This window comes from Chlamydotis macqueenii, chromosome 10 (assembly GCF_036417535.1).
Source record: "Chlamydotis macqueenii isolate bChlMac1 chromosome 10, bChlMac1.mat, whole genome shotgun sequence".
In the NCBI taxonomy this organism is placed as follows: Eukaryota; Metazoa; Chordata; class Aves; order Otidiformes; family Otididae; genus Chlamydotis; species Chlamydotis macqueenii.
In genome coordinates, this window is record NC_141565.1 from 8170743 (window position 1) to 8196308 (window position 25566).

Consider the following 25566-nt stretch of genomic DNA (forward strand, 5'->3'; position numbering starts at 1 on the left):
TCGGCTAAAGCATTCCCCTTCCCTGCCTTCAGTGTACTGGAAATACTTCCTTGGCCTGTACTGTACTGTACTTGTATCAGTACAGTTTCTGTACCGTATGGTATTTGTATCAGTATTTGTACTTAACTGATATGGACTGAAGTACAGAATTTGATATAGATTGTTGTAGACACAGATGATAGTGCATTATAAAAATGAATTTTTCCAAATGCCTGAACAGTCCTCACTAAATAGACAAAATTTCATATTTGAAACTTGATCAGGCTAGCATGAAGTTGAATTTAATTTATTTTAAAAACATATCAGTATTCTGCTATTTAAAAATCAGTGACCCTGATAGATCTCTGCTCATTTTACTCCCAATATTAATCTAGTCCATTAAATTAGTGTTGTTTGCACTACACTCCAGCATCACAAATCTATATACTGTAGGTTGGGAGCATGCATTTTGTATCTCTCACGTTGTCAGTGTTTATGCTGATAGTAAGCCAAACAAGTATAGTAAGGTATAATGTCCTTAAAATTATTTGAAATAGATATCTTGCTAAATGTCTTCTTGGCCATTGCTGTGGATAACTTGGCAGATGCTGAAAGTCTAAATACAGCTCAGAAGGAAGAAGCTGAAGAAAAGGAAAGGAAAAAGAATGCAAGGTAAAATAGCACGTGCATGTTGAATAGGCAGGAGAGGGAAGGAGGAGGGTACAGAATTCTTTCATAAGGTTTTTCATTGTATAAATGTCTTTACCATCTTCAAAATTTATTAGACTCAGAAAAAAAGAAGTGTTTACCTAGACATTAAAATAAGACCCGATTAGTATGATTTTTAGATAAAAGTTGGGTAGTAATTGGGAAAATGGGGTGAATTAAGGACATAATGATAATCCAGCTGATATTCACACGTTGCAATGGTAGGATTTATTGTGCAATTAGAACAAGAATGTATCTGTTGTTGCCAGTGCACAACTCCCTAAGGAATTAGTTCTCTAAGCCTTATATAGACAAGGAGAAAACCTTCCTTTGAAATCAGTACAAGCCTATTGAAGTCAATGCAAGTTGTTTGTATGAGTCCAAGGGCACAGTTTATCCCTCTAGAATGGAGCAATTTTCATGCATTGAATTTTTAAGGGATTATCTTCTTGAATTATATTCAAAATGATAATCTTTTAAATGGATCATTGCGTTCAAATGCAATAGATTTTATTGCTCTGACACCTGCAACTGTGCAAATAATTTAAAATATTGCACTGTGTAATTTTAGGTGTGCTCTCTTAACTTTTCATAGAATGGATATAGTTCACTTAAAATCTTCTGTCTTTACATGACATGCTTTGTAATTGTTGTTGTGTTGTTTTGTAGAAAAGAGAGTCTGGAAAATAAAAAAAGTGAGAAGTCAGAAGATGACCAAAAGAAGCCCAAGGATAGTAAGGTGTTTATTCTAAAAATTGTGTCTTTTCTAAGAAGTTTTACTAATTTTGCTAGGGAGTACTTTCCAAGACTGCTGTGCATTGTACGATTTCTTTTATGGTCTCATCATCCCTACATTTTTTTCCAGGCAAAGGAAACTTAGTTCTGATGTTTTGCATCCTCCCAGAAACTCTTAGCCCAGAAAATCCTTTTGGTTTCAAGATACCCTGAGAAGGGAAGCTCTCAGAACATGAAATAGTTAATGTTAGAAAAAAATGACATTATTTTAGGAACCCTGTAGGTATTTTGTCTGATAAATCCAATGGAAGAGATTAGTGAATGATAAAATTTTAGTAGAATGTTCAAATATTCTTGGTAATTTTTACTAAGTCTATTGGTTATTTTCTCCACAGACAGAAGAATGTGGATGCTATCTAAAAATAATCTTTAAAAAATATGTATTAAACTGTCAACTCTTCTCTGTTCTCAGAGTAACCCTGTTTCAGAAAACTCAGACTAAGCATAGGGATCATTTCCCTGACTTCACAGGGTTATTTGGTTGGCTTTCTGTTGAACTTTATACTCCAAGCTATATTTAAATTTGTTTTTCTTCTTGTGCATCCCTTTCACTGCTGTAGGTGACGATTGCTGAATATGGAGACGGAGAGGATGAGGATAAAGATCCCTATCCACCCTGTGATGTACCAGGTATGTGAATACCAGGCAGAAGACAAACACATTTAAGTTTCTTTGCTGAAATATCCTAAACTTACTCTTGCTGAACACTGGATCAATTCCTTTGAAATTGATGAAGTTGTGTTCTGTTGTCAGTGGATAAATGGACCTGTAAGCTGCTAGGTATTATTATCTTGTCCTGCAGCTTCCTAGACAGTACAAACAGCATATAAGAGTTAATGCTGAGAGCCTGAAGACTGCTGTCACAGTATTTTCTGGATGTGAGAGCAAATTCTAAAGTTTTCTGAAACGTTTGGTGAAAAAGAACATTCCAGGGCTGATGATGTTCGATCACTTTTTTCTTAGCTTCTTCCATTCCAGTGAACTTACTTATCTAAAAAACAGTTCTGTCTGATTGTCTGGGTGCCTATTACAGAAATATACCCTGCCTTTTGAGCGCTAAGTGCTTAACCAGTGCGCAGAGCTCAGCACCCCTACAACACAACTTGGGCATGGTCAGGGGCTGAGCTTAAGTGGGGCTTCAGAGCCCATCTGCAAGGGATGTGAGTGAAGACCCCAAATGAGGCTGGTCGGGGCCACTTATGCACACAACCATACATGCACATAAACGTGTATATAAGCTCATGACAACTGTATGGATATTCATGTATTGATTCATAGATTATTTTTTTTAAAGCCACACTATGAATATGTATTTCCTATAAGCCATATATATTTTAATACAAGCCACGCTTTTATATTGTTATGAACAGAACCTCAGGTGTTTTTTTATTTTATAGTAAAAAAAAAGTGTTCAATTTAAAGTAGGTGAAGATGAAGAAGATGAAGAGGATGAACCAGAAGTACCAGCAGGCCCACGTCCCCGTAGAATATCGGAACTAAATATGAAGGAGAAAATAACACCGATCCCTGAAGGGAGTGCCTTCTTCATTTTCAGCAGCACCAATCCGTAAATATAATTTTGAAAAGTACTGTTTTAGTCCTTCAAGGCTTAGCAGGGAAGGAACAGGCCTCATTCCAGTGAGGTTAGAAATAGAACTCTATTATCTTCAGCAGGAGAGATTAGATTCTCTCAAAAAAATTTCTAAATAACTTAGTAAATGAAAAGTATTTGATAAATATCTTAATTTGCTTCCTGCTGTTGAAGATAATAGCATTTTGTTCATATATTCTGTCAAGTCTCCATGTCTCTGGAAAGTATCCTTTAATGCATATTAGCTATTTAGTTATGTTAGTCCTTGGATATAAAAGATGTGATGTAAGACCTGAGCATCTTCTACATGAGATAGGATTATTAGTAACTCTAGGAATCTTCATGGAGCAATACCGGTGAGGAAGGAGAAGGGAAAGTAAGAGAGAGAAAAAGAGAAAAGAAAGAGAGAATGAATAAATACCTCTTGGGGTAGCAATGTTTTCCCAGGTTAAGGCAAACACAGAAGATAAAGACAAATGACTTAAAAAATCAAGAACAGTAGTAGTTGTATTTTGGGGGGAATTGAAATCTTTCACCACTCAGTCTAACTCCAGAGCATTTGTAGTTCTACACTGATAAAGAAAGCAAGCTTCAGTAGTTAGTAGAAATCGTTACTGATTATTGGATGGAAGTGAACAAGTGAACTAAATTCAGTTCCTATAGGCTGAATATAGCTGTTACATTCATATATAGCAATTTCATGAGCAGTATTAGAAGGAGGTTTAAAAGTTATTTGGCATGGGAGAACGCTGTCTTCTGACTGGCAGAGGTCATCACAATTAAGTTTAGAAGATGGTGTGATGGTCAAGATACAATGTTTTGGGCTTATATCTGGTTGCATGGGTTGTCCAAAGCTCTTCAGAATTTTCAAACAAACTGGGAAGAGAGCTATTTAAACTAGTAATTTTAAGAACACATATGCTGAATGCAAAAACATTAAATTTGTTGAACATACTAAATTGCTTTTGGCCTCAATTAATGCTACATACTCTCAGGCCAAAATGGCCATCTTTCTTAAATAAGATACGCTATAGTCAAATCATATACTTAACAACAGGGGAACAAATTTTCCCCAAGAGCCGTCTGATTCTTCAGCAGAATTTAGACAACTTCAGTCTTACTTACAAACCTGATCCTGCCTTTTTGCCAGTTTAATCCCAGATCTCTTCTACCAAGGTGCTCGATTGTATTTGTAATAACCTTGGACTTAGTGACTCTAAGCATATGTGCAGTTTCACTTCATGTTATGTGGCTGAAACATAGCAGCTCTGTGGTCTTTAACACCCATTTGTCCTATAATTCTACAGGAAAATCTTCACAAGAGATTCTGATTTAGGTTGAGTCTCTAACTACCACAATGAGATCTGCAGCCTAAGCCACATCTTACCATATGAGTATTTTCAACAACTTTAATAACAATAAAATCAAACTAGGGATCTGAAATGATGTATTATCTAGCGTTGCTCCTTTTGGCATTGGCCCCTCTGTATGTGGACAGTGGTACAAACACTGGAACTTGTAGTAGCATTCATAACCCATTGAAAACCAACAAGAGCTGGGAAATCCTGTCTCAGATTCCTTTGGTAAGTGCATCTTCACTACAAGTGGATTGGATTTTGAATTTATTTACTTTTTTAGAAATCAGAGCAATAACTTCAGCATTTGCGCTGCTTTTAGATGCCACTGTTTGCTCTGTTGTGTCATTGTTGGCAGAGTAACAGAAAACATGTTGTATATTAGCCATCTGTGAATTCTATTTGCACACATGGTATATTTTTGTATCTTTTCTTCAGAATTCGAGTGGGATGCCACAGACTCATCAATCACCACATCTTTACCAACCTCATCCTTGTCTTCATCATGCTGAGCAGTGTTTCCCTAGCAGCAGAAGATCCAATTCGCAGCCACTCTTTTCGAAATAATGTAAGCTCTTCATTTTTATGTCTGAAGATAAATATAGCCTCACAGGATAAGAATCCTCTGGGACTAGTGCCTCATGTTTAATTTTCAAGTTAAGAAACTTTCCCTTTCCTTTCTCAAGTCATACTTTTTTTTTTTTTAAGACAAGTAACTTAATTGATGGAACATAGTAGGTATTAGAATTGTTTATTATGTACATAATGTTTTTCCTTTGGCTATAAACATAACAGAATAAAATATGCTCAAGCTGAACATAATCTTTATAATTTTCATATTTTTTTCATAATTTTCAGCTGATGTACCTGATATGCATTTCCTGAATTACTCTTAGTGCCTCTCAGTCTTTGGCACTGATTTAAAAATGCCAGTTAAAATTATCACTGTTTAAAACATGTATGGAATAGACTCCGACCTGTCCTCTTTTCTCCTTTGTTGACTCTATTATATGGTCTTGGGGAACTCAGAGTATCACTCTGTCAATGCACATATGGATTTGTAAGGATATTACCTCTTCTTTCAAAGAAGCTAGTGTGGCCACACTAATGAATTTGAGTACCAGCACATTGGACTTGAAGATCCTTGGATTCCTGATTGACCATATCAGAAACTAAACGAGTTTCACTTTTTTCTAAACTCATATGTTAAGGATCAGAGCATGCCCAGCTCTTGCCTTGATTCAGTGTCAAATGCCATTTCAGCCTGTATACAAACCCAAAAATTTTAAAGTGTTTCTGCATCCTTTTTTTTAGATATACTTGTGGAAACAAAATATTTGTGTAAATATTAATTTCAGGTATATGTTTATTATTGAATAAAAATGTAGTTTGTAAACTAAGTAGTTTTGTAAGTAAACATCTGTGTTCTCCTAAAACAAATTCCAGAATCCCCCATTTTAGGTTCTTAATATAGTAGAAGACTTGCTTGTTTCTCAAATGCACAATTATTAGACAGAGAAACAAAAATAAATCCACCCTGGTGACCACTAATGTTTGTCTTACACTTGTTGGACTTATATTACTGGTGAAGCAAGCCTCTCATGTTATTATGAGTTGTCCATGCCTTAGATTAGCTTTGAAATAGTTGAGGTGATCCACTTGGTAATAGGCTGTGGGAACTTTGACAGAACTTCCAGGCATCTCGTGTTTAAGATATAAATTGATCTGTAGCGATTGCCATGGAGCTAGAGAAACTTTTCCACCTGTTACAGGAAACATGGACCTATTAGGTCAGTAGAGGCTGTGTACCTTTAGCTCTTGCTAGTGTAGACTGAGCCTCTAAAAATTCTCTTTTGGCTGTAGACATTGTCTAAACATTTTTTCAGTAGCATTTGTAAAAACCAAAAACCTAAAAATTTCTTCAAAGGTAAAAAGAGGTCAAAAGCACAAAGACACTCTTCATGTACTATTCAGTAGAGCTGTGTGCTCCCCATATCTATAAAACTGGACAAGTATGATCTTATTAATAAATCACACTAAAGGATAAGAAAAAGAGAGCTGGTGGGCAATACTAAAATTGTTATTGTATAAATGGCTTGAAGGGCTGATAATTGTATTTGTGACCAGAGGAGTACTAGGAAAATGTAACTGGAGAGTGGTGGTAACTGAAAGGATTATTCCTATTTGAGAGACAGGTAAATTGTGTGAGTAATTTCAAGAAGGCATCACCCTCTTGTTATAAATATTCAAAATTGCATCAGACCTGCATATTTTTCTTGTTACTACCTCAAATGATCATGTTCCTTCAAGGCAAGAGACTAAAAGTTTACAAACTGGAATGCCTTTAAATATTTTATTTTAACTTTAGAATGAATTCCTTCCTGTTCAATCTTTGTTGAATGGCTTTAATCTTTGCCTATTTTTTCTGCCACAGCAAGGGACAGAAGGATGTGATCTTCAGCTGAACATGGGGAAAAAAACATTTCCTTTTATATAATCTAATAGGAATACTTTCTTTGTGTGTTGTCTCTTTATTTTATTTCTCCTTCTCATTTTATTCATTGCTGAACCACTGGCAACATGTTTCTATGCACAACTGTTTGCTAGTTAGATTGCTGGATCCTTGAAACCAAACTAGTACCATACTGCAATGTATGTCGATTGCTGAATGTGGGGCTAGCAGTATGGCCACCTTCGGAAGGTGAAATCTTGGTTGTACTGAAATATATGGCAGTGTTCCTGTCATTAGCAGTGAGGTCGATATCACATCCATAGGCTTTTAAAAATTTGCATATTACTGTGCAACTGTTGTGGGCTCTTTTAAATTTTCTACAAATAAGTCACTTCTTGTATCTTCCAAGTTCAAGAAGAGAGAGTTGTAGTGCTGACTTTAAGTAATTTAGTTATTCATTAATTTGCTTTGTGACACTCTAGGCCAGTCTGTTCAGGAGCAATATAATGTAACAGCACATAGAATGATGTGCAATCTAGAAGCATCCATTGAAATTTTATTTTTGATGTAATACTTGGGTTAAAAAAAAAAGAATAATAATAACTGTTTGTTCTTTTCTGTAAGATTCTTTATCTGTGCTAAAGGCTGAAGAAAGTACCTGTGAAAGCTGGTAGAGGAAAGTATGAATTGAAAGAAAGTGTTGCTTATTGGGTCCTGTTAACTCTTTAAGATTGAAATCTAATATCTAAGCACAGTGGCATCTGATAAATTTTTAAGTAAATAAAAATGGTTGCACAGTAGCTGGAATTTTGAACTCCTTTGTCTAAATTCCCCGTCTACCTACTTAGATTAATTCAGGTGGTGTTGTGCATGTGGTCTAAACTGTAAAAATTTATTAATAGATGGATTTCTTACTGTGGCACGTATTATACCTTGCAGATACTTGGTTACTTTGACTATGCTTTCACAGCCATCTTTACTGTTGAAATCCTGTTAAAGGTAATGCATTGTTAATTGATCCTTGTTAGCTCAAAAGCAGCTTTAGCAATAATGTTTGTAACTTTTTGTTTACCTTCCAGATCCTAGGGTATGCAGATTATGTCTTCACTAGTATGTTTACATTTGAGATCATTTTGAAGGTAACAGGTTTTTAAAGGAAGTTTGTTTAAAAGGATTTTCCTTGTGTGTCACCTGCCAAGAAAAGGCACTTGAAGTGTTCTTCACCTTTTCTCTAAGCGATCAAAGCTAAACTTTTTTTAAACCAGAGGATTTTTTTGACAGTTCCTCATAGTTTTGATTGGTCATTTTTTACCATTGGGTGCATGAAGAAGCTGATTTTTTTATCATTACATCAATTTAATAATTCATTTTTTACCCTTTTTAAACTTACAGTTGTCAGAAAAGGGAAAAATAATTCACTGCGCATGAGCTTTTCCTTCTCCTTGCTCTGGCATTTCCAAAAAAGATAATCAGTCTTTAAGGAGGGAGCATGTAATTTCTCATTTACTTTGCTGAACTATTTTCACAGAGCTAAAATAGTAGATAACTATTTTCTTGCAATAGGACTTGCAAGATATCTTGCATTTATCTATCTATATACTAAGATACTTTGCATTTATCTTGGGCATACATTTAAATACACAGAAAGGCATAAATATGCTTGCTTAAATGTATTACCCATGCATGAATCAAAAATTGGCATTTTAATGTATAGTTTGTGTACTGATTATTAAGAATATCCATTGGGGTTACTCAGATGTATGAGTCTTACTCTGGCAAAGAAGCCATATAACTGAGGATTAGGTTCACACATAAGAAAATTACGAACAAAGAAATCAAATTTTTTTTGTGGGAATTTGCAAAATATTTTTTCAGAGATTTACACATGATTCCTAAAAGTTTCATGCTGTGCATATTCACCATGAGTTTTTGGTTGAGTAACCCTGATCTATACACTTAAAAATTTCTGGTACTCTATGAGAATCTGTACATAAACTTTGCATTTCCAGTTGAGGATTAAGCTTAACAAAATCTCTTCTCCCAGCTTTTGCTCATATTGCTGTGCATACTCTTCACAATGCGATTTGATTAATACTAATTGATGCAATATTTGGGCTGTTTACAAGATAAGCTGTACTGTTAGTAGACTATTTTTATGCTTTTAAATATTCTCCCAGGCTTACTTTTATCCCCTCATTTCTCATTTTTAGTAGTGAGGAGCTTGCTATAGACTTGATTTATTTTATAACATTTCTAGCATTCTAAAATAAATATCTTTTTTTTTTTTTTTTTTTTCTCCTCTGCTAGAGAAGGTCAAATTAAAGGAAAGAGCAAAGCACTGAAAAGAACTGTAGCATTAGATCAAACTAGTTCCCAACTCTGAATTTAGGAAGCCGTGCAAAATGTTACCACCATTTCTGTGACAGAAGAGAGTTGGTAAACTTCCACATGCTCTGAGGAGCAGATTGTATAGCTCCTGCAGTTGTAATTGTGTTTCTCTAGGAGACAGAGGAATTATAAAGCTTGGCATAAAGAGGCATAACTGGATGTGTTAAGAAAAGCAAGATTCCTACTAACTGCAAATGATTGTGACACTGAGTGACTCAAAAGTTATCCAAGGGAAGTAGGAATCTCTAGAGCTTGGGCTGCTGAAATCTGACATTGTAAAAAATTGCAAAGAAACAAGAAGCCCTGTCAGAGCCAAAAATGTTGATGCTCCTCACTCCACTTTCTCCAGGAAGCTCTGCCCTGCAGTGCACTCTCGTATGTTTATAAAGGAAAATAAATTGTACCATAAAAAAATTAATGGGCAACCAGGACATGACACAGGTATACAGTGCCTGCTTTACTAACATGCCTCAGACACTGGCTTTGCTTGCTTATGGCTGGAGTCCTCTGTGTTTTCTGTGCTGGGTTTTGCGCTATGCTTTCCACAGTATCTAAGTCGTACAGAAGCTGCGTGTGTTCTGCAAGGAGTATATTCAAGATGAGACCTGCAGTAACAATAGCATTCCTTGATTTTCAGGCAAAAAAAATATGAAACTGAAATTGATAACCAGAGGCAATGTTATCAGCTGCAGCAAAGAAACTCATAAACGCCCAAAAAACAAGCATTAAACCAGAGTAACTCTCTGTGTGGAGAGTCTCCTTGTGCTCAGCCTTATTGATGGCTCTGCAGACATGAGGATTTCTGTGTTACATGGTATCAAGTATATGAGTGAGGATATGTAACAGAAAAGCTGAAACACCAGTTCAAAGCATTTAAGAATTCCCCACATGACATTGAAATCCAGTTTATCATCCTTTTTGCCATACTTGGGAAACATTAAGACATCAGAGCAAAGATCAAATTAGGGCCTTGTGCTCTTAACCTTGCCCCAGCTGTGCTAATCACACCATTTAAACCAGTCCCTACTGGTATGGAATTACAGGCAGGAGGAAAGGAGTAGCACTGGTTGTGCCCCAGGTGCTCCGTTCAGTGAGTGTCCTGCAGAATCAGCTCCACTGCAGGCTGTGTGACAGCGCTCACCCCCTCAGGTCCACTCCAGACTTGGCTTTGGTCTTTATCTGTACAAAGAATAGAATGATCTGCTATAGAGAGTTTTAGTCAAATGCTTCTGCTGGGATTTGTAGCGATTGAAATACGCTACATATAAAGGTCTCCATATAAAGGTGGAGAGATAATGTACTTCACCTGTATTTTTAGTAAATTTACTTTTGTTGGAATCTTTATGTAAAACTTTGCTGCTGACTGATAACACACTACAGTGTAAATGAGTATTTGTAGCTAGATGTAGGTTTGGTATTCAGGGTTATTTTAGTGTTCAGCTCCCTCTGATTTTAATGAGTTTAACCATACTCTGTACAGCTGCAAGTGAAAAGAGCTAGGAATTTATTGGAAATTTTAGAATATAACTATATTATATTTCTCATGTTATGGCATAGGTTAAAGTTTAGTATTTTTATTCTTCTAATTTTGAGGAACATTTAGTATTTTGATCATGACAAAGAAGTTTAATATGAGAATAAGGAGAGAAGGACTTCCAAGAAAAATGCATCTCTTTTTTTTGCACATTTATAGCTTTCACTGACACTGATGGTTTTTCATGCAAAAGGCCTGCAGGTTTGTAGACACGAGTAGTGGCGCAGTAGACTGAGATGCCCCTTGATGGTAGCTCTGTTCTGCATTGTGAAACAGTCTTGAAAGATGTAATCATCTGCTACAAGAGGAAAGGAAATAAAAGCTGTTTGCTCCATCTTGAGTAGCAGAACAGAAAGTAATATCAGATGTTCTCTGACTGGCACTGAGTTTTCTTGCCTCTGGAAAACAATGAGTAGCGGAGAGTACTTTAAGAGGACTTTAAGGCTGAAGAAATTAGAATCCATATGCCTGACTACTAGGTATTTTTCAAAGGTATTCTTATTCTAATTTCAGGTTTACTTTCAGTGTTTCAGTCTTAATCTGTAACTATGGAAAAAACAATGCAAAATTCTACTCAAGTGCAGATTCTGTGCTTCTGGTGGCTTAACTGCCTTCCTCTGTGCATTTTTAAACTGGTACTTACTCTCTATTATGGTAAGGGTAGATTTAGGGGCCAACTTCAGCTTTGCCATGCCTGAGAATATCTGCACAGATTCTGTCTGCAGCCACAATTAATTGAGTCTCTGTCACTGGCTCATAATGAAACCTGCAAATGATGCATGGAAGTTTCTTCATGTGCTTCTTTCATCTTAATTTAGGCACAGAAAGCAAAAAATGAAGAGAAAGTCCAATAGGAAGAGCAATGTTTTATATTCCCCACAGATCAGCAAAACCTGGGGACTGTCCACACATAATACAAAACAATCTATGGGTTGTTCCAGGTTTTTCCAAGATACCCACTCATGATCTTAACATATCTCCTATGAGCCAAAGGTGAATAGCAGTGTAATGCTGCCTTATGACAGCTTTGTGCTGGTTCTGTACCAGATCTGACTCTCAGATTTTTGCAATGGATTTTCAGAGAGTATGAATGACTAGGAGTCAGAATCTGGACCTTACAGTTCAGTAAGCATGGAAATTTTATGGTTCTTACTGTTATTTTTCTAATGAAGGCCCAATCAATTAGTGTAATCAGCTCAGCCTAATCTGTTCTTACACAAAATACAACATTTGTTGACATGAGAAATAATTAACACATTTGCTGGTGTTACTTGAGCAGAAGTTTTATGATTGAAATGAAAGATTGAATGTAAATAGAGGGATTGGTTTATATTTCAATTGCTTTTAGAAAGTGAGATAATATTGTATGCATTCACACTCTAGGCAAGTGTCTTGTAAACAGCCTAAATGTGAATTTGAATAAATTGAAATATAGACTAAATGTGTAACAATTCTATTTTTAGATGACAGCTTTTGGAGCATTCCTTCATAAAGGGTCCTTCTGCAGGAATTATTTTAATTTGCTGGATTTGCTGGTTGTGGGTGTTTCTCTGGTATCATTTGGCATTCAGTAAGTACTATACTTACGATGTGAATGATGTATTTTTGCTTTGGGTTTTATACTGAAATCAGTGTTTCAGTTCCCTTTGTTCCCCCATTGCATGTGGGTGTGCAGTATCAATGTTCAGGGTTAGGACTGGCAAGAGGTAGTGCTTTATATGAGAGTGTTGTAACTCATTACTAGTACACATGGGAAACATAATAAATACTACTTCCCACTATTACCAAGAGAATAAGGAAGAGCACCGTGACACTGTATTGTATAGCAAGTCATTCCTGGAGCTTTAGGAGGTTTATATACCTTCTTGTGTGCTATTGCCACATCTACAATCTAGTTCTATGAGTTCGTTTTTTCAGCATTGCCCTCCTGGAATTTGTAACTTGACAGTATTTGAAGGGGAGAGAAGTTGAACCTTAATCAGGACTGTAAGTGATAGTCAAGAGATTTTTTGTTTCTTTTTCTTTTTTTTTTTTTTTTTGTTTGGATCAGACTAAACATAATAAAAGAGTCTGAAGGTGTTTATTGATTTGCTGGGCAGTTGTCCTTGTTTAAAATAATCTATGAAATCCATAGTGACTTAGAAATGAGGAAGGGCTGGGTGTCAGTCAACTGCTTCCCAGTTTGTATTCTGCTAGTATTAGAATACCTATTACACAAGCTTTCAGTTTCATAATGTGTTCTTTAAAGGTTGTCTACTATTATTCCCTCAAAATGTATTCCTAGCTACTCAGATAAAGAGAATGAGTCATTTGAGGTATCTTCATCTGCAGCTGGTTGGAAGTTAAGGTATTGATTTGTAGGACTTGCACAGTGTCTTTGGAAGAGCTTGTCAACACTGAAACGTACTCTGGGGACTGTTTTGCTCCTGACTGAACTTAACTGCATTACAGTGTCATACAAACTTCTGAGCTGTTAATTCCCAAGTTGCTCCAGAAATCAAAATAATTCTTACAGTATTTGAAGTTGATACTATTTTCTAATGTTAATAAAGGTTCAATAAAGAAATACTTCTAAAAAATCTTGTATATATATATCTTAAGACTTTTTAAAATTTTGTGTATAAGAAAGTTGCAAGAACATTGTTATTCTTAGACATAAAATCAGTTACTTTAAAAGTAAGAGAATAACTTTTTTTTTTCCCTCTAGATCAAGTGCTATCTCAGTTGTGAAGATCCTCAGAGTTTTAAGAGTCTTGAGGCCTCTACGGGCAATAAACAGAGCAAAAGGACTTAAGGTGTTTATTTTTATTTTTTAAGTTATATTTCTGTTGGCCTGATTCTTCAGTTCTGCCTCAGGTTAAAAATTCTTGCACACGAGGAATTGCCTAAATGAGTTCACAGGGCAAGGAAATAAATTCTTGATCCTGAAACGTACTAGGCCAGATTCTCCCCACAGTTACAGCAGTTTGTATGTGCAGGAACACCAGTGCCATGGAGAGTGAATTTTGACTGTAATGCTTGCTGTGAACAAACATGTCAGAGCAAAGTTTAATTCTTTTTCCATAATGCTTATAATGGAATTATAATTTTTAGTCAGTTGATGTTGATGGGACTGCGTCAACAGACTCATAGACAAATTTGGAAAACAAGTTCAGTCATGGTAATAGGTATAATCCTGACAACACAAAAATAGTAGTTTTATCCGAGTGTAATAAAATAGACTTTTGATATGTATTCTGTGATACTAAGTAAAAAGTTTTATTAAAATATATTTTTTCCTTTCTTTCCAGCATGTTGTTCAGTGTGTCTTTGTGGCTATTAGAACTATTGGTAATATTATGATTGTTACAACTCTGCTGCAGTTCATGTTTGCTTGTATTGGAGTGCAGCTGTTTAAGGTAAGTAGTCACTCAAAATTTACACTGCATCAAGGAAAGCAAAGCTGAGTTGAATTCTTGGTAGCCTGAGGCTGGAACTGGGTTGGTCCCATTCTGAACCAATCAGTATAAATTTGTTTATTTTGCATATTCTGCATTTTGTCATTGCTTTTTGTTTTATATGTAGGGAAAATTCTACAGGTGCACTGATGAGGCAAAACAGAATCCCGAGGAATGCCGGTGAGAACGTCTTTGATTTAAGAATGTGACACACTATTTTGAACAATTTAAACTGTAGCAGTTACGGGCAGGCATGTGTCAGGCCATTTAGGTTTGTGTAAATTGGAATTATCTTAAATCCACCAGAAAACACAGGTTAGCAGGAAAATAAAACAAGCTTAAGGAGGGAGTGAAATAAACTGTTTTGAATAGAGCATTGAGTAAATCTGAGGCTAATTTAATATTTCACTAATGTTTTTTTTCCCTTTCCCATAGGGGGATATACATCGTTTATAAAGATGGAGATGTTGATAATCCAATGGTCAAAGAGAGGGTCTGGCAAAACAGTGATTTCAACTTTGATAATGTTCTGTCTGCTATGATGGCCCTTTTTACAGTATCGACTTTTGAAGGCTGGCCAGCGTGAGTGAATTCTCTGTGTTTTCACAGCACTGTTAAGACAGTTACATTTTCTAGAGCAGTTCTCTGTCATTTACAAGGAATTCTGGGCAATGTAGCAGTCTTAAGTAATGGTATAGAAACTTATTAATGGAGGAAGGAAAAAAGTCCTGCTGTCCTTCTGAATCTGTGCACTTTTCCTGTATTTCTCCATTCACCTTTATCTATAGAGGGCAAACTTTTATTGTTGGATTCCTAATCTTTCAGCTACTTTTGCCTTAATGAGCCGTTCTTTAGCTCTAATGGAAGTAATCCTTTCACATATTTTCTGTTGATGCCCTTTACATACTACTAATACAAGAATTTCAGGTTTTTGAGTAAAACTTTTACTACAAAATCAGACAATAGTACATTGCATAGAGAAATCCAGACGTGCAAACTACCACTCACTGTTTCCCTAAATGAGAGAAATCTTAGAGGGGTAGCTTTACATGGCCGAAAAAAAAAAAAAGTACAACTATTTGGTCATTACCTTGATTCTTTTGGAAAAAAGCATATAACATTCTGTGGTGTGATTCTTCTATTTTCAGTGTGCTTGTAAGCACTGTCAGTAACTAGAAAAAGATAACAGCAAACAGCAGGCCATTTCTGAAATCTGTCAACATTTTCCTCTCTTGTCATTTTAATTCTAATAAAGATAAAATTTTGTTTGTTTTTCAGGCTACTGTACAAAGCCATTGATTCAAATGGCGAGAATGTAGGACCTGTATACAACTATAGAGTGGAGATCTCCATTTTTTTCATCATCTATATCATCATTATTGCTTTCTTTATGATGAACATATTTGTTGGTTTTGTGATTGTTACATTCCAAGAGCAGGGAGAACAAGAGTATAAGAACTGTGAGCTGGACAAAAATCAGGTTAAAATAAATAATGAACTCTTAACTTTTTAAAGTATCCTTTTCTTATTTATGCATGAAGAGCTTCTTTTCTGCTTTGGGTCAGAAGAGGGCACCAAACACATATCTTGGTAAAAAAAATGAATTAGTAAATACTGTCAACTGGTATTCGGGTCATTGCATGTTCCTCTTTCCATAAGCCCAGCATACCAGTCTTTTTCTTGTGAAATGTTTTACACTAAGCTTGTTTGCTTCTTAGTGTGTCACTTGTTGATGTCACATTAAGAGGAATACAGCAGTTACCAGCTTATCCATAGACAAACACAGGTTTTACAATCAGAACAAGGAACTAATTTTTGTGTTCTGGATAATCTGAAAGTGTTCAAAGTTAAAGTGTTCAAAATGTTCTACTCTTCCCTCCCCCATTTGTTTAGAAATTCACAGGGGATATTCAGATTTGAATTAAAAAAAAAAAATTGTCCCCTTTTACTGTTTAATCCTTTGATTGGGAAACTCCTCAGTCACCAGTCATAATTTTTTAGGTATTCTCGTCCTGCTGTAATGTGCTTCGTTTAAACAAGGATAAGCATGAAACTTCAGGCAGCATTCATTCTGCATTTTGTGCCCTGTCAGTCAGCTTTTATTCAGAAGCATTCCTTAAAAGACAACATGAAGATTTCAGGAACTAACAGAGTAGGAGATAAATCCATGATGTTCCTACATACGTGACATGATTTTGCTGGGCAATCTAACTGAACTATTAGGGATAACACTTCCTCAATATTTATTTTGCTGACTCTAGGGTTTTATGCTGTGGTATTACATTGGTGGTTGAAAACTTCGTAAAGACAAAGCATGAGTTGTAGATGAATTAATAATCATGCTATATGCTGTACATATACTTAGATATAGTCTATGCTATACTACTCTATACTGCTACACTGGATAAAGGTGAAACACTGCAGAATTTCTGTGAGCATTATTTGGTGCTTTCTTTGTGGCTGAGTACTCTATATGATTAGATACAGTTGTAAATAACCAGATGAGGATCTGTAAGATACTTGATTACTTTATTAACATTTAATAATAAACCCCTCTATATCAATTAGCTAGACTGCCTATTTTTAAGGTTTAAGTTTAACAATTTGCACTTAGTAATTATATTATCAGTTGATTAACTGTTAGGTTTAGTCTGACAATTTTTGATGTATCTGCTTTTACAGCGTCAGTGTGTAGAATATGCCTTGAAAGCACGTCCTCTTCGTAGATATATTCCAAAAAATCCTTACCAGTACAAGTTTTGGTATGTGGTGAATTCTACGGGATTTGAATACATCATGTTTGTCCTCATCATGCTGAACACACTTTGCTTGGCTATGCAGGTAGGAAAAACAGAAGCTCTTTTGAAGCTGTTGGCATAAATTGCAGGGAGGGATATGGGTGACATAATGCCATTCATTTATGGCCACCTGTATTTTTTTATTAATTGAAATGTAAAAAAAAACTACCTCTGATCATAGTACTCTTTTGTGATGTCTTCTAATCAGTTCATCAGTTCTCTGAAGTAAAATTGTTTAAAATATCTTCATCTTGATAAAGGTCTTCCTAAATTAATCAAGCTCTTTGAGCTTTATTTTGTATCTGCAGTGTAATTTATATTATATGTGTGTATTTTCAAGATTATCCATGTGCAAGAAAATCTGAACAGAACAAAAGTCTAATCATTGTTAGGAAATGTTTCTCTCAACCCCTTCCTTAGATTCTTTTATCCAATATATCCTTTTATGCAGTGCCTTTAAGCATTACTTCACCTCTGAGTCGTTTCTGAACTTGTTCTGTGTTCATTTTCTGTGTGCACTACTCTGTATTTGGTTGGATTGGACTAGATGATTTTTAAAGCTCCCTTACAACCCAAATCATTCTATGATATTTCTATAATCTATGTCTATATCTTCTTCAGAAGTTTAAAAAAAAAATATATGGAGCAACTCCAGTTTTGTGTGTTAATGCAAAACTCATGCAAACATGTTTTCATATATTAGCTCTTTATCTACATATACCTGTGTGTATTTTTGCATGTGTGGGTTATTTTTTTTTGTGTGTGTTTATATATGTTTTACCTGTTTCTACTTTTTCTACATTATGAATGCAATTTTTCACTACCTGCTTCTCTTATCTACTTTTCCAAGCAATATCTTTATTTTCCCCAATACTTCAGATTCTGATAAGAAAAAGAATGGTTCAAATTCAGTGTACAAAACCATACTAGTCAGGAAACTTGCATGCACTGTATCCTCTTAAAAATATCACTCCTACACAATGTATGTTATTCTGTGACTGAGATACTGCAGGCTTTCTAAGATGTGACGTAAGAATATGTAATTTTAAAACCTAGCATATAAAACTTGGGAAATTGCTGTTCTTTAATACTCCTTTTTTGAGGGAACAGTTTTCTTCTCAAAGCCATCTCTCTGGAGATTCCCTTAGGATGTAGACAAATGACAATTTTATTCCACTCAGTGCCTAAACAGGACAGATTTAAACCACTCCATTCTGGGCTAGCGATTTTCAAGTAGTCTTCTGTGTATATCTGTGTGCATCATAAATATTGCTAGAATATATTTTCCTGTGCTGCATTTTTGCAAACTTTGCCTCAGGCTGCCTTTCTTTCACTAATATTTTAAAGCCTTTACTTTTAAAAGTATTGTATTTTTCATTCACAGCACTACGGACAGTCTAAGCTCTTTAATGATGCAATGGACATTATGAATATGGTTTTCACAGGAGTGTTCACTGTTGAAATGGTTTTGAAACTGATTGCGTTCAAACCCAAGGTAAGCTTTAGATATGATTTAATTAGGTCATCACCACAGGAATTAAGTGTAACGTAAGTTTCACACTAGCTATGTATTACTCAAAGAACAGAAAGAACCTGCTTTTCCTGCATTTATCTATAGGCAAAATCATAGCAGAAATGTTAATCTGATAATACATATATATGTAATCCCAGGATATGAAATGCAGATATCAGAAAAAAAAAAATGTGAGGTGGTTGATGAGATCTGGAATTTTCAGGTAATGAAAATGTCCCTTTGTAAGTCAGATAAATAATTTCCTGTTAACAAGCATTAACACTTCTCCTATTCATGGTATGACATTCATAACTTTACACTAAGTAAATCTCCAGTAAAGACCTGTATGCTATGTTATATTTCCTATTCTAAAATGAAAAAAAAAAATTTATTTTATTATTTTATAGCCAAGTACTACAAACATACACCTAAATAATTTGCATATTCAGTAGCTTTTTTAGATTTTTATGTTTTCAATTATTGTTACACACTATTTGATAGAGGACCCCACAGTGAGCAGTTGACTCCTTGCCTTAAAGGGACACTGTCAAAATGAATAGTGCAGAGACATGTTCAAAAACAGATTTGCAAGAGAAACTGATAACTATAACTACTAGTTGAAAAGGAAGATGAAAATCAGACTGTGACAGCTAATGCAGCCTTTTTGTTCAGTTCTCATACTCCATTTACAACAGTGCAAAAGTTAACAATGAAAAATAAAACTAGATTTTGTTTTCAGTGCAGTTAAATCAATATTTATTCTGGACTTATATCTATGTAAGTAAGTAAAGTGTGGTCAGTTGTTATATATGGAATTTGAAAAAAAGCCAGTCACGCCATTTGAAGTTTACTGATCTCACCATCTAAGGCTGGTATTTGTCATTTCCCATTGCTGCTCTTTTAAAGTACCCAGGATATCTGCGTCTGTAATTGGCTGTGAGCTGTGCCCGTTCTTGGTGCTAAGTAGCGAACTGGATGACAGTAGGCTGTGTGGGCAGTCATACTCGTGCTTTAGACAAGCTAGATCTGATACTTAGAGTGACATAGTCATGGCTGCCCAGAGCTCAGTGTGGACTACGTGTATATCTACTTTCCAGCTTTTCAGAACTATTTATTCAGCTTGCATTTAGCCATGAGCTTGGTTGTGGAGCCTGAGCTACTTCATTTAAAGCTAGCTTGTATTGCCTGCAGAAGTAAACAAATTATACATCACTTGAGGTCTGGTGTTGCAAAATGAAGTGTGGAGTTCTGGGTGAATGCTTACCCACTCTCCCGTGGTCTCGCTCTGCACTGTCCAGTCCACTGTATATTTCTAATGAATTTATTTGTGGTTTTGTGTCACCTATCTTATTTAAATACTAAGGATTTCACATCAAATATAACACAATTCAAGGCCCCAGGGGAGATAGCTCGGACACGTGGACCACATGTCATGAGTATGCTGATTGTGTTTGCTGATCTGTATTTCCTGTTCTATATCCTTGTTTCACACTGAAGTTTCAGAAGACTTTGCTGCATTTTATCATCTGCTCTTTGAAAGAAGATTGTGAATCCTTGTATGGTTCTCCATGCACTCGTCACTGTAGTCAGAAATAGCAGCTAATGCAAAATATAGCAGTCTGATCATGAGTGTATAAATCACAGTACTCCACTTGTATTATAGACTTCCTCCTCATTATGAAAGGCACTGTCTTAATACTAATCTCTAAGATTTTGTACAATTTGAGTTTTAACTCTGTTGCTTTGTCTCTGATTGGATGCTTTTACTGTGAGAGATCCTTGGATCTGAATCCCGAGAGTTTGAAAGGCAAACTCTGTCAGTGAAAGGTCCTAATTTTTTAAATTCCGTTCCCCCATAGATACAGAACACCTTAAACTTGTTAATTAGAAGGACATGGTTAAAAGACTATGATATTAATCAGGCTTCTGGCAGAGATTAACTAGCAGGAAGGGAAGGGAGTTAAATATCTTTAAGGTTGTTCCAGTTATTCTTTAAAGACTAACTTTTAAAATTGTCAGATACTCTTAACAAAACACCTATTGGCAGCATATGTTACATAGTTCATTAATAATTGCAAATCAGCTAGCAGTCTTAAGCAGAATGTTAATGTCTTCCAGTAGTCTAAATTTTAAACTAGGTACGTGCTTAAAACAACAAGGAATTGCTTTAATTCATATTAAGATTTAATATGATTTATTAGGAACAATCTGAAACCCAATTTAATGTTTTGCTTTAGGGTCTGTAAGGAAAGACAAATTCCTTCCCTCTGTATCACTGGTGGGTTTCTTGGTCTAGTCTGGCAGAATGGATGGTTTTGTTTATTAATTTTGTGCATTTAAAAAATTATTTTAAAGATGCTCAAAGCATCAAATAGATAAAATATGTTAGCTTTTATCTCATCTGCTTGACAATGTCCCCTTGATACGTTGACAAAAATCCTGTGAAAGCTGTGATCTCTTGGTTTTGCTGGTCATGCAAACTTAAGGCTGCTATCAATTATTGATACTCTTACTATGATATTGTGTTGTTTAAAATCAAAGTACTGCAGGCTGCCTTCCAGCTCTGAAATAGAGAAAACTTGGATAAGTGATAGATATTAAAGGTGATGCTGACTGTCTGGCACACTTGACTGGGAGATTGAAACACACAGTACTTTGCAGAATGAGGCCCTAAACTTTTCAACAGAGTACTAAAAGGATTAAAATATTGATGTGGTAGATCTATGGAAACACATCTTGGTGTTAATTCTCTATGTCTACATATTCCCCAGGATTTGTGATTTTATCCTTCAGCATTTCTCAATGAACAAATTTTTCATAATGTAAGTTAAAAGAGCAGGCATTTTTTTCTTCACAATTGCTAACATCTGCTGCTTAGCATGGTTTAGTACAGTACCAAACAAAACACAGCTATGAAATCGAAACCAGTACATCAACACATACCGTATGTACAGCTTCATGATAGCTAGCTGTTACTTGAACTTGTAATGATTTTCCATGTCATTTTACATTAGATTTTTGTAAGAAAAAAGGAAAGATGGCTAGTAAGTGAATTGATCTTGGGTCATTGCAGTGGTGAAAACAACTTATTTGCATGATGTTTATTTGCTGTGACTTGTCCATTCCTCCCTTTTCCAAAACCATCTTTATTTTCTCTTAGTTTTTTTTTGTTTATTTGTATGCTTTTGCTTTACATATTACTTTGAACAATATTTGTCTATACTGATGGAAAAGGTTTCATAAAGTAAATAAATGTGTAAAGTATTTTAGCTCTATTTAATCAAAATGTGAATTTGTTACTTCAGTGCCTTATATTGTAGCATGTCTAGTAAAGTCACTTTTTCTGTAGCCAAAATTAACCTTTATTTGGAGGACCTTTTTTGGTTCCCATTATTGTAGAGGAAGATGGATAGCACACCTCAGGATTGTGCTGATTATCTGTTTGCCAATAGTCTCTTATTTTCTGTGTGTATATATATATAGATATTTTAAAATCAAGCTATTTTAAAATCAAGAAAGATACTTCTTTTAAATAAGAGAAATAAGAAATATGAATAATCAAGAAGAATATTACGAGAGTAGCTCCCCTTCTTTAGTTGACAGCTCTCCTTTAGGATTATAAATTTCGCTATCATTGAGATGGTTCAGCATGATATTTAGTAGAAACTTAGCGAATGGCTTGTTCTTCTGCAGCAGGATGAGTAGGGAAGGAGTGACAGGGAATTGTGCAGGAGCTCTCAGAAACTGATGCATTTGTTCAGAAGGCCAAATCCATGAACATTGACTTTTGCCCCACGACTGGAATTGATAATTAATCCCAAAGAACTAAAGCATGTGGCGCAAAGGATATAGTGATAATCATACTCTGATCTATTTTCCTGTTACAGCCTCTTCCTTAAATGAGGGAATGATTATAGTAAATTGTGTTTTAGAAGAGCTAAAAGAGAGTAGCATTAGAAGCATACTGAGGCTTTCCTGAGTCTGCTCAGTGCTTACTCTCCTAGAGCTTCTCCTAGAGCTCTTCTTCTGCAGCATTTCTCTCATAGTCTCCAAGAGCAAATTTCCACATGAAATTAGCTTTTTTCAAATAGTAACACACTCGAGTGTAACCTTTAAACTGTGAAGTTACTAGAAATTCTCATAGTGTAAAATCTGGAGGAAAATATTGTCCAGTTCTCAAAAATGCAGCTGATTTGGCTTTTCTGTGCTAGCAACACATGTAACGACTTAAAATACTCAGCTGAAACATCATATAGTAAACAGTGTAATAATGTGTAACTAGGCATAAGGTTAGATTAGCACACTTGTCATTTTAAACTTTTTGCTAAATTTATTTTTTAGAGCTTCATTAGTGGCTGACAAGTTAGTATTTTCATATTAATTACCAGGAAAGCAGAATGTACCTGTACAAAATGTCCATTTCAGCCTTTGTCATGTAATGCATGTTCCTTAGTCGCGGTTAGCTGATAAATTAAAATATCTGAATGAGAAAAACAGAAAGTTCAGTAATTTTTGCACTTCTGAATTTTTGTAATAACTAGGCAAAATCCGCATATTGAGGGAAACCTACATATTTCATCTCTGTAGAGTTGCCTTCAACTGAGTATACAATGCTGATTTGTTCCCGGTGACAGATTAATTCTGGAACCTACCTCAAGGTTTCTTCTGACATACCCATTTGCTCAAAATGCAGTTTTGGTGCCAACAGACAGCCAGTTCTATGATAGCACTTTCTAACTGTTTGCAGCAGTGTGCCAGTAACATACACATAGGGAATATACTTAAAGCCATAAAATCTCAGAAGGGTGACCAAGCAATTTTTTAAAATTAATTTTCAGACATTGGCCTGGCTGCATTAAAAGCATTAAGAAATTAGTCAAGTTGCTGTGGTTGCTAGCACTGACTTCACTGGTTACAGAATCAGGCCCTGACTGCAAATGTAGTGTGAGTTCCTATATTAAACCTAGTTTTTGAATAGAACATTAAGTCAGTTCTCTAATATTTATGCATAGTTCCACGTTAGTAATTGTGGATGTTTAACTAGTGCTGAGCTTTGACCGTTTGATTATTTTTACCAGTCACTTAGAACTATCGTAAAATCATCTATGTTAAGGAGGTTTCAATTGGCTTGGTCGTGTAGAAACATTATTAAAGGGATTTTGTCATGCTTGTTAGGGTATATGCATTAGAATTTTTCTGCCTTGCTAAAAGTCCAAAACCAGTTTTGGATGATGGCTTGCTTGCCAACATTGTGCTTACACAATGGTGTATTATGCATGTGTACTGCGTGTGTGTGTGCGTGCGTGTGTGTGTCTGTACATGTATATATATAAAGTATATATATACACACACGCACATATATGTTGCTTTTCCTTCAGTAGGCAATATTGTTTGGTTTTGTTTTGTTTTCTCATTAGACCATAGGTTTTGTTTAACTAATTTCTGTTTATGCAAAACTAAACAGAAGTATGCAAATATTTGACATTTCATATGTAATCACAAACGTTTGCACCCTGCCTGCTCTGTTCAGGGCTATTTTAGTGATGCCTGGAATACGTTTGACTCCCTCATCGTTATTGGCAGCATAGTAGACGTCGTTCTCAGTGAAGCTGATGTGAGTATACCCCAGCTTACTTTCCCCAGTCCCTACTTCTCTTTCTCTGTCTCCCCACTATTTCCATCATCTGGACAAGTCACAGATTTTGATCTGATGTTTCTAAAGTTTGAGTACAGACCAGTCATAGGACAATTATGTTGATATGGGAAATAAATAGCTTCTTATTTTTTTCTACCAATTTTTTTAGCTATGAAAGGGAAAGACTAGATTGTATAGTGGTACATCAGAGAAGCCTAGAGTGTTTCTGTGTTATAACACTGTCCTTTTCTTCTCTTTTTGTTTGTGTTTTTCTCTTGCTCTCTTTCTGCTGAATGCTTGTCCTAACAGCACTATTTCACTGATGCATGGAACACTTTTGATGCCTTAATTGTTGTTGGTAGCGTCGTTGATATTGCTATAACAGAAGTTAATGTAAGTAGCAACTGTTCATGCACTAAAAAGTAATTGCTGTCATCAAGAAATGCAGAAAATGTAAACTTTATCCCCCCAAATCCTTTTTTAGAAAAGTATATTTTATCTTAGAATCAAAGACCAAAACATTGATATAGATATTTGTACAAACTGTTGTTATAAATATGTATACCCATATAGTTGCACATGTACACAGCATAGTGAGACAATGAGAATTATATTTTTCTATGTATGTACAGAAAATATTTCAAATGTTTTTTTTTGTATAAGAAAGGGATTAAGCCTCTTACGATTTATTTGAAGCCCAGTGATTTTTGTAGGTAGCTTGACCAAGATAATTCAAGATTCTGTAAGTTGTTTCAGTGGCTCAGTTTAACAAATGATTTTTTTTTTTTTTCCTGTGGGAGATTTGGTCTTTAGAGCAATGTTAGCACTTATATCTCATGAGGTAGCAGAAGAAAGGTACATAGAGAAAGTAAGGCTTTTCATGCTCTGGAGAACAGAATGTTTATTTTTTCCTATTCCTTTTTCTTTTCCCATCCTGCAGTAAATGTTTTGGAACTTGAATTACTCTTAAAGTACTTACAAAACTCCACCTTTTCACCAAAATTTTAACTGATGGTTATTACACACATGGATATTTGGCCAACAGGAAAAATCACTTTCCAAAGAAAAAATAGGGAAATACTGATTTTTCACCTGTTTTCTGTCTGACTTGCTGGTTTTAACAAGCAAAGCTCTATCAGAAAAATGAGAAATGAAAGATAAAAAAATACATACCTGTTCTGTAGTAGATATGCAAATGGCTCCCATACTTACATGTTTCTTTGTTTAGCTAGTCAAAATAAAATTTCACAGGAAAGTGCCTCTTCCCTCTAATGCTTCTTGAGACCTCAAAAAGGGAGACTGAAGGTGAGACTTGGATCCAGCCCCACCACTGGAAATGCTCAGGGAGCTCTCAGACTCAATAGGTGATGTTAGTGTATTC

General features: G+C 35.4%; 1 protein-coding gene across 2 annotated transcripts in view; it reads left to right on the plus strand.

Moving 5' to 3' along the window:
* Window positions 1-25566, plus strand: part of CACNA1D (calcium voltage-gated channel subunit alpha1 D) — a 195715-nt gene that overhangs the window by 120727 nt on the left and 49422 nt on the right. Inside the window, exons 16-32 of one of the 2 annotated variants that reach the window (XM_086755918.1) lie at window positions 537-651; window positions 1357-1426; window positions 2043-2112; window positions 2905-3049; window positions 4867-4996; window positions 7820-7879; window positions 7960-8019; window positions 12266-12372; window positions 13510-13597; window positions 14093-14200; window positions 14367-14419; window positions 14675-14821; window positions 15518-15719; window positions 16922-17080; window positions 18422-18532; window positions 24081-24164; window positions 24495-24578. In XM_086755918.1, coding sequence (XP_086612044.1) covers window positions 537-651; window positions 1357-1426; window positions 2043-2112; window positions 2905-3049; window positions 4867-4996; window positions 7820-7879; window positions 7960-8019; window positions 12266-12372; window positions 13510-13597; window positions 14093-14200; window positions 14367-14419; window positions 14675-14821; window positions 15518-15719; window positions 16922-17080; window positions 18422-18532; window positions 24081-24164; window positions 24495-24578 — 1793 coding nt within the window. The remainder of the gene's footprint in view (window positions 1-536; window positions 652-1356; window positions 1427-2042; window positions 2113-2904; window positions 3050-4866; window positions 4997-7819; window positions 7880-7959; window positions 8020-12265; window positions 12373-13509; window positions 13598-14092; window positions 14201-14366; window positions 14420-14674; window positions 14822-15517; window positions 15720-16921; window positions 17081-18421; window positions 18533-24080; window positions 24165-24494; window positions 24579-25566) is intronic. The other variant, XM_086755919.1, reaches the window with a different exon arrangement.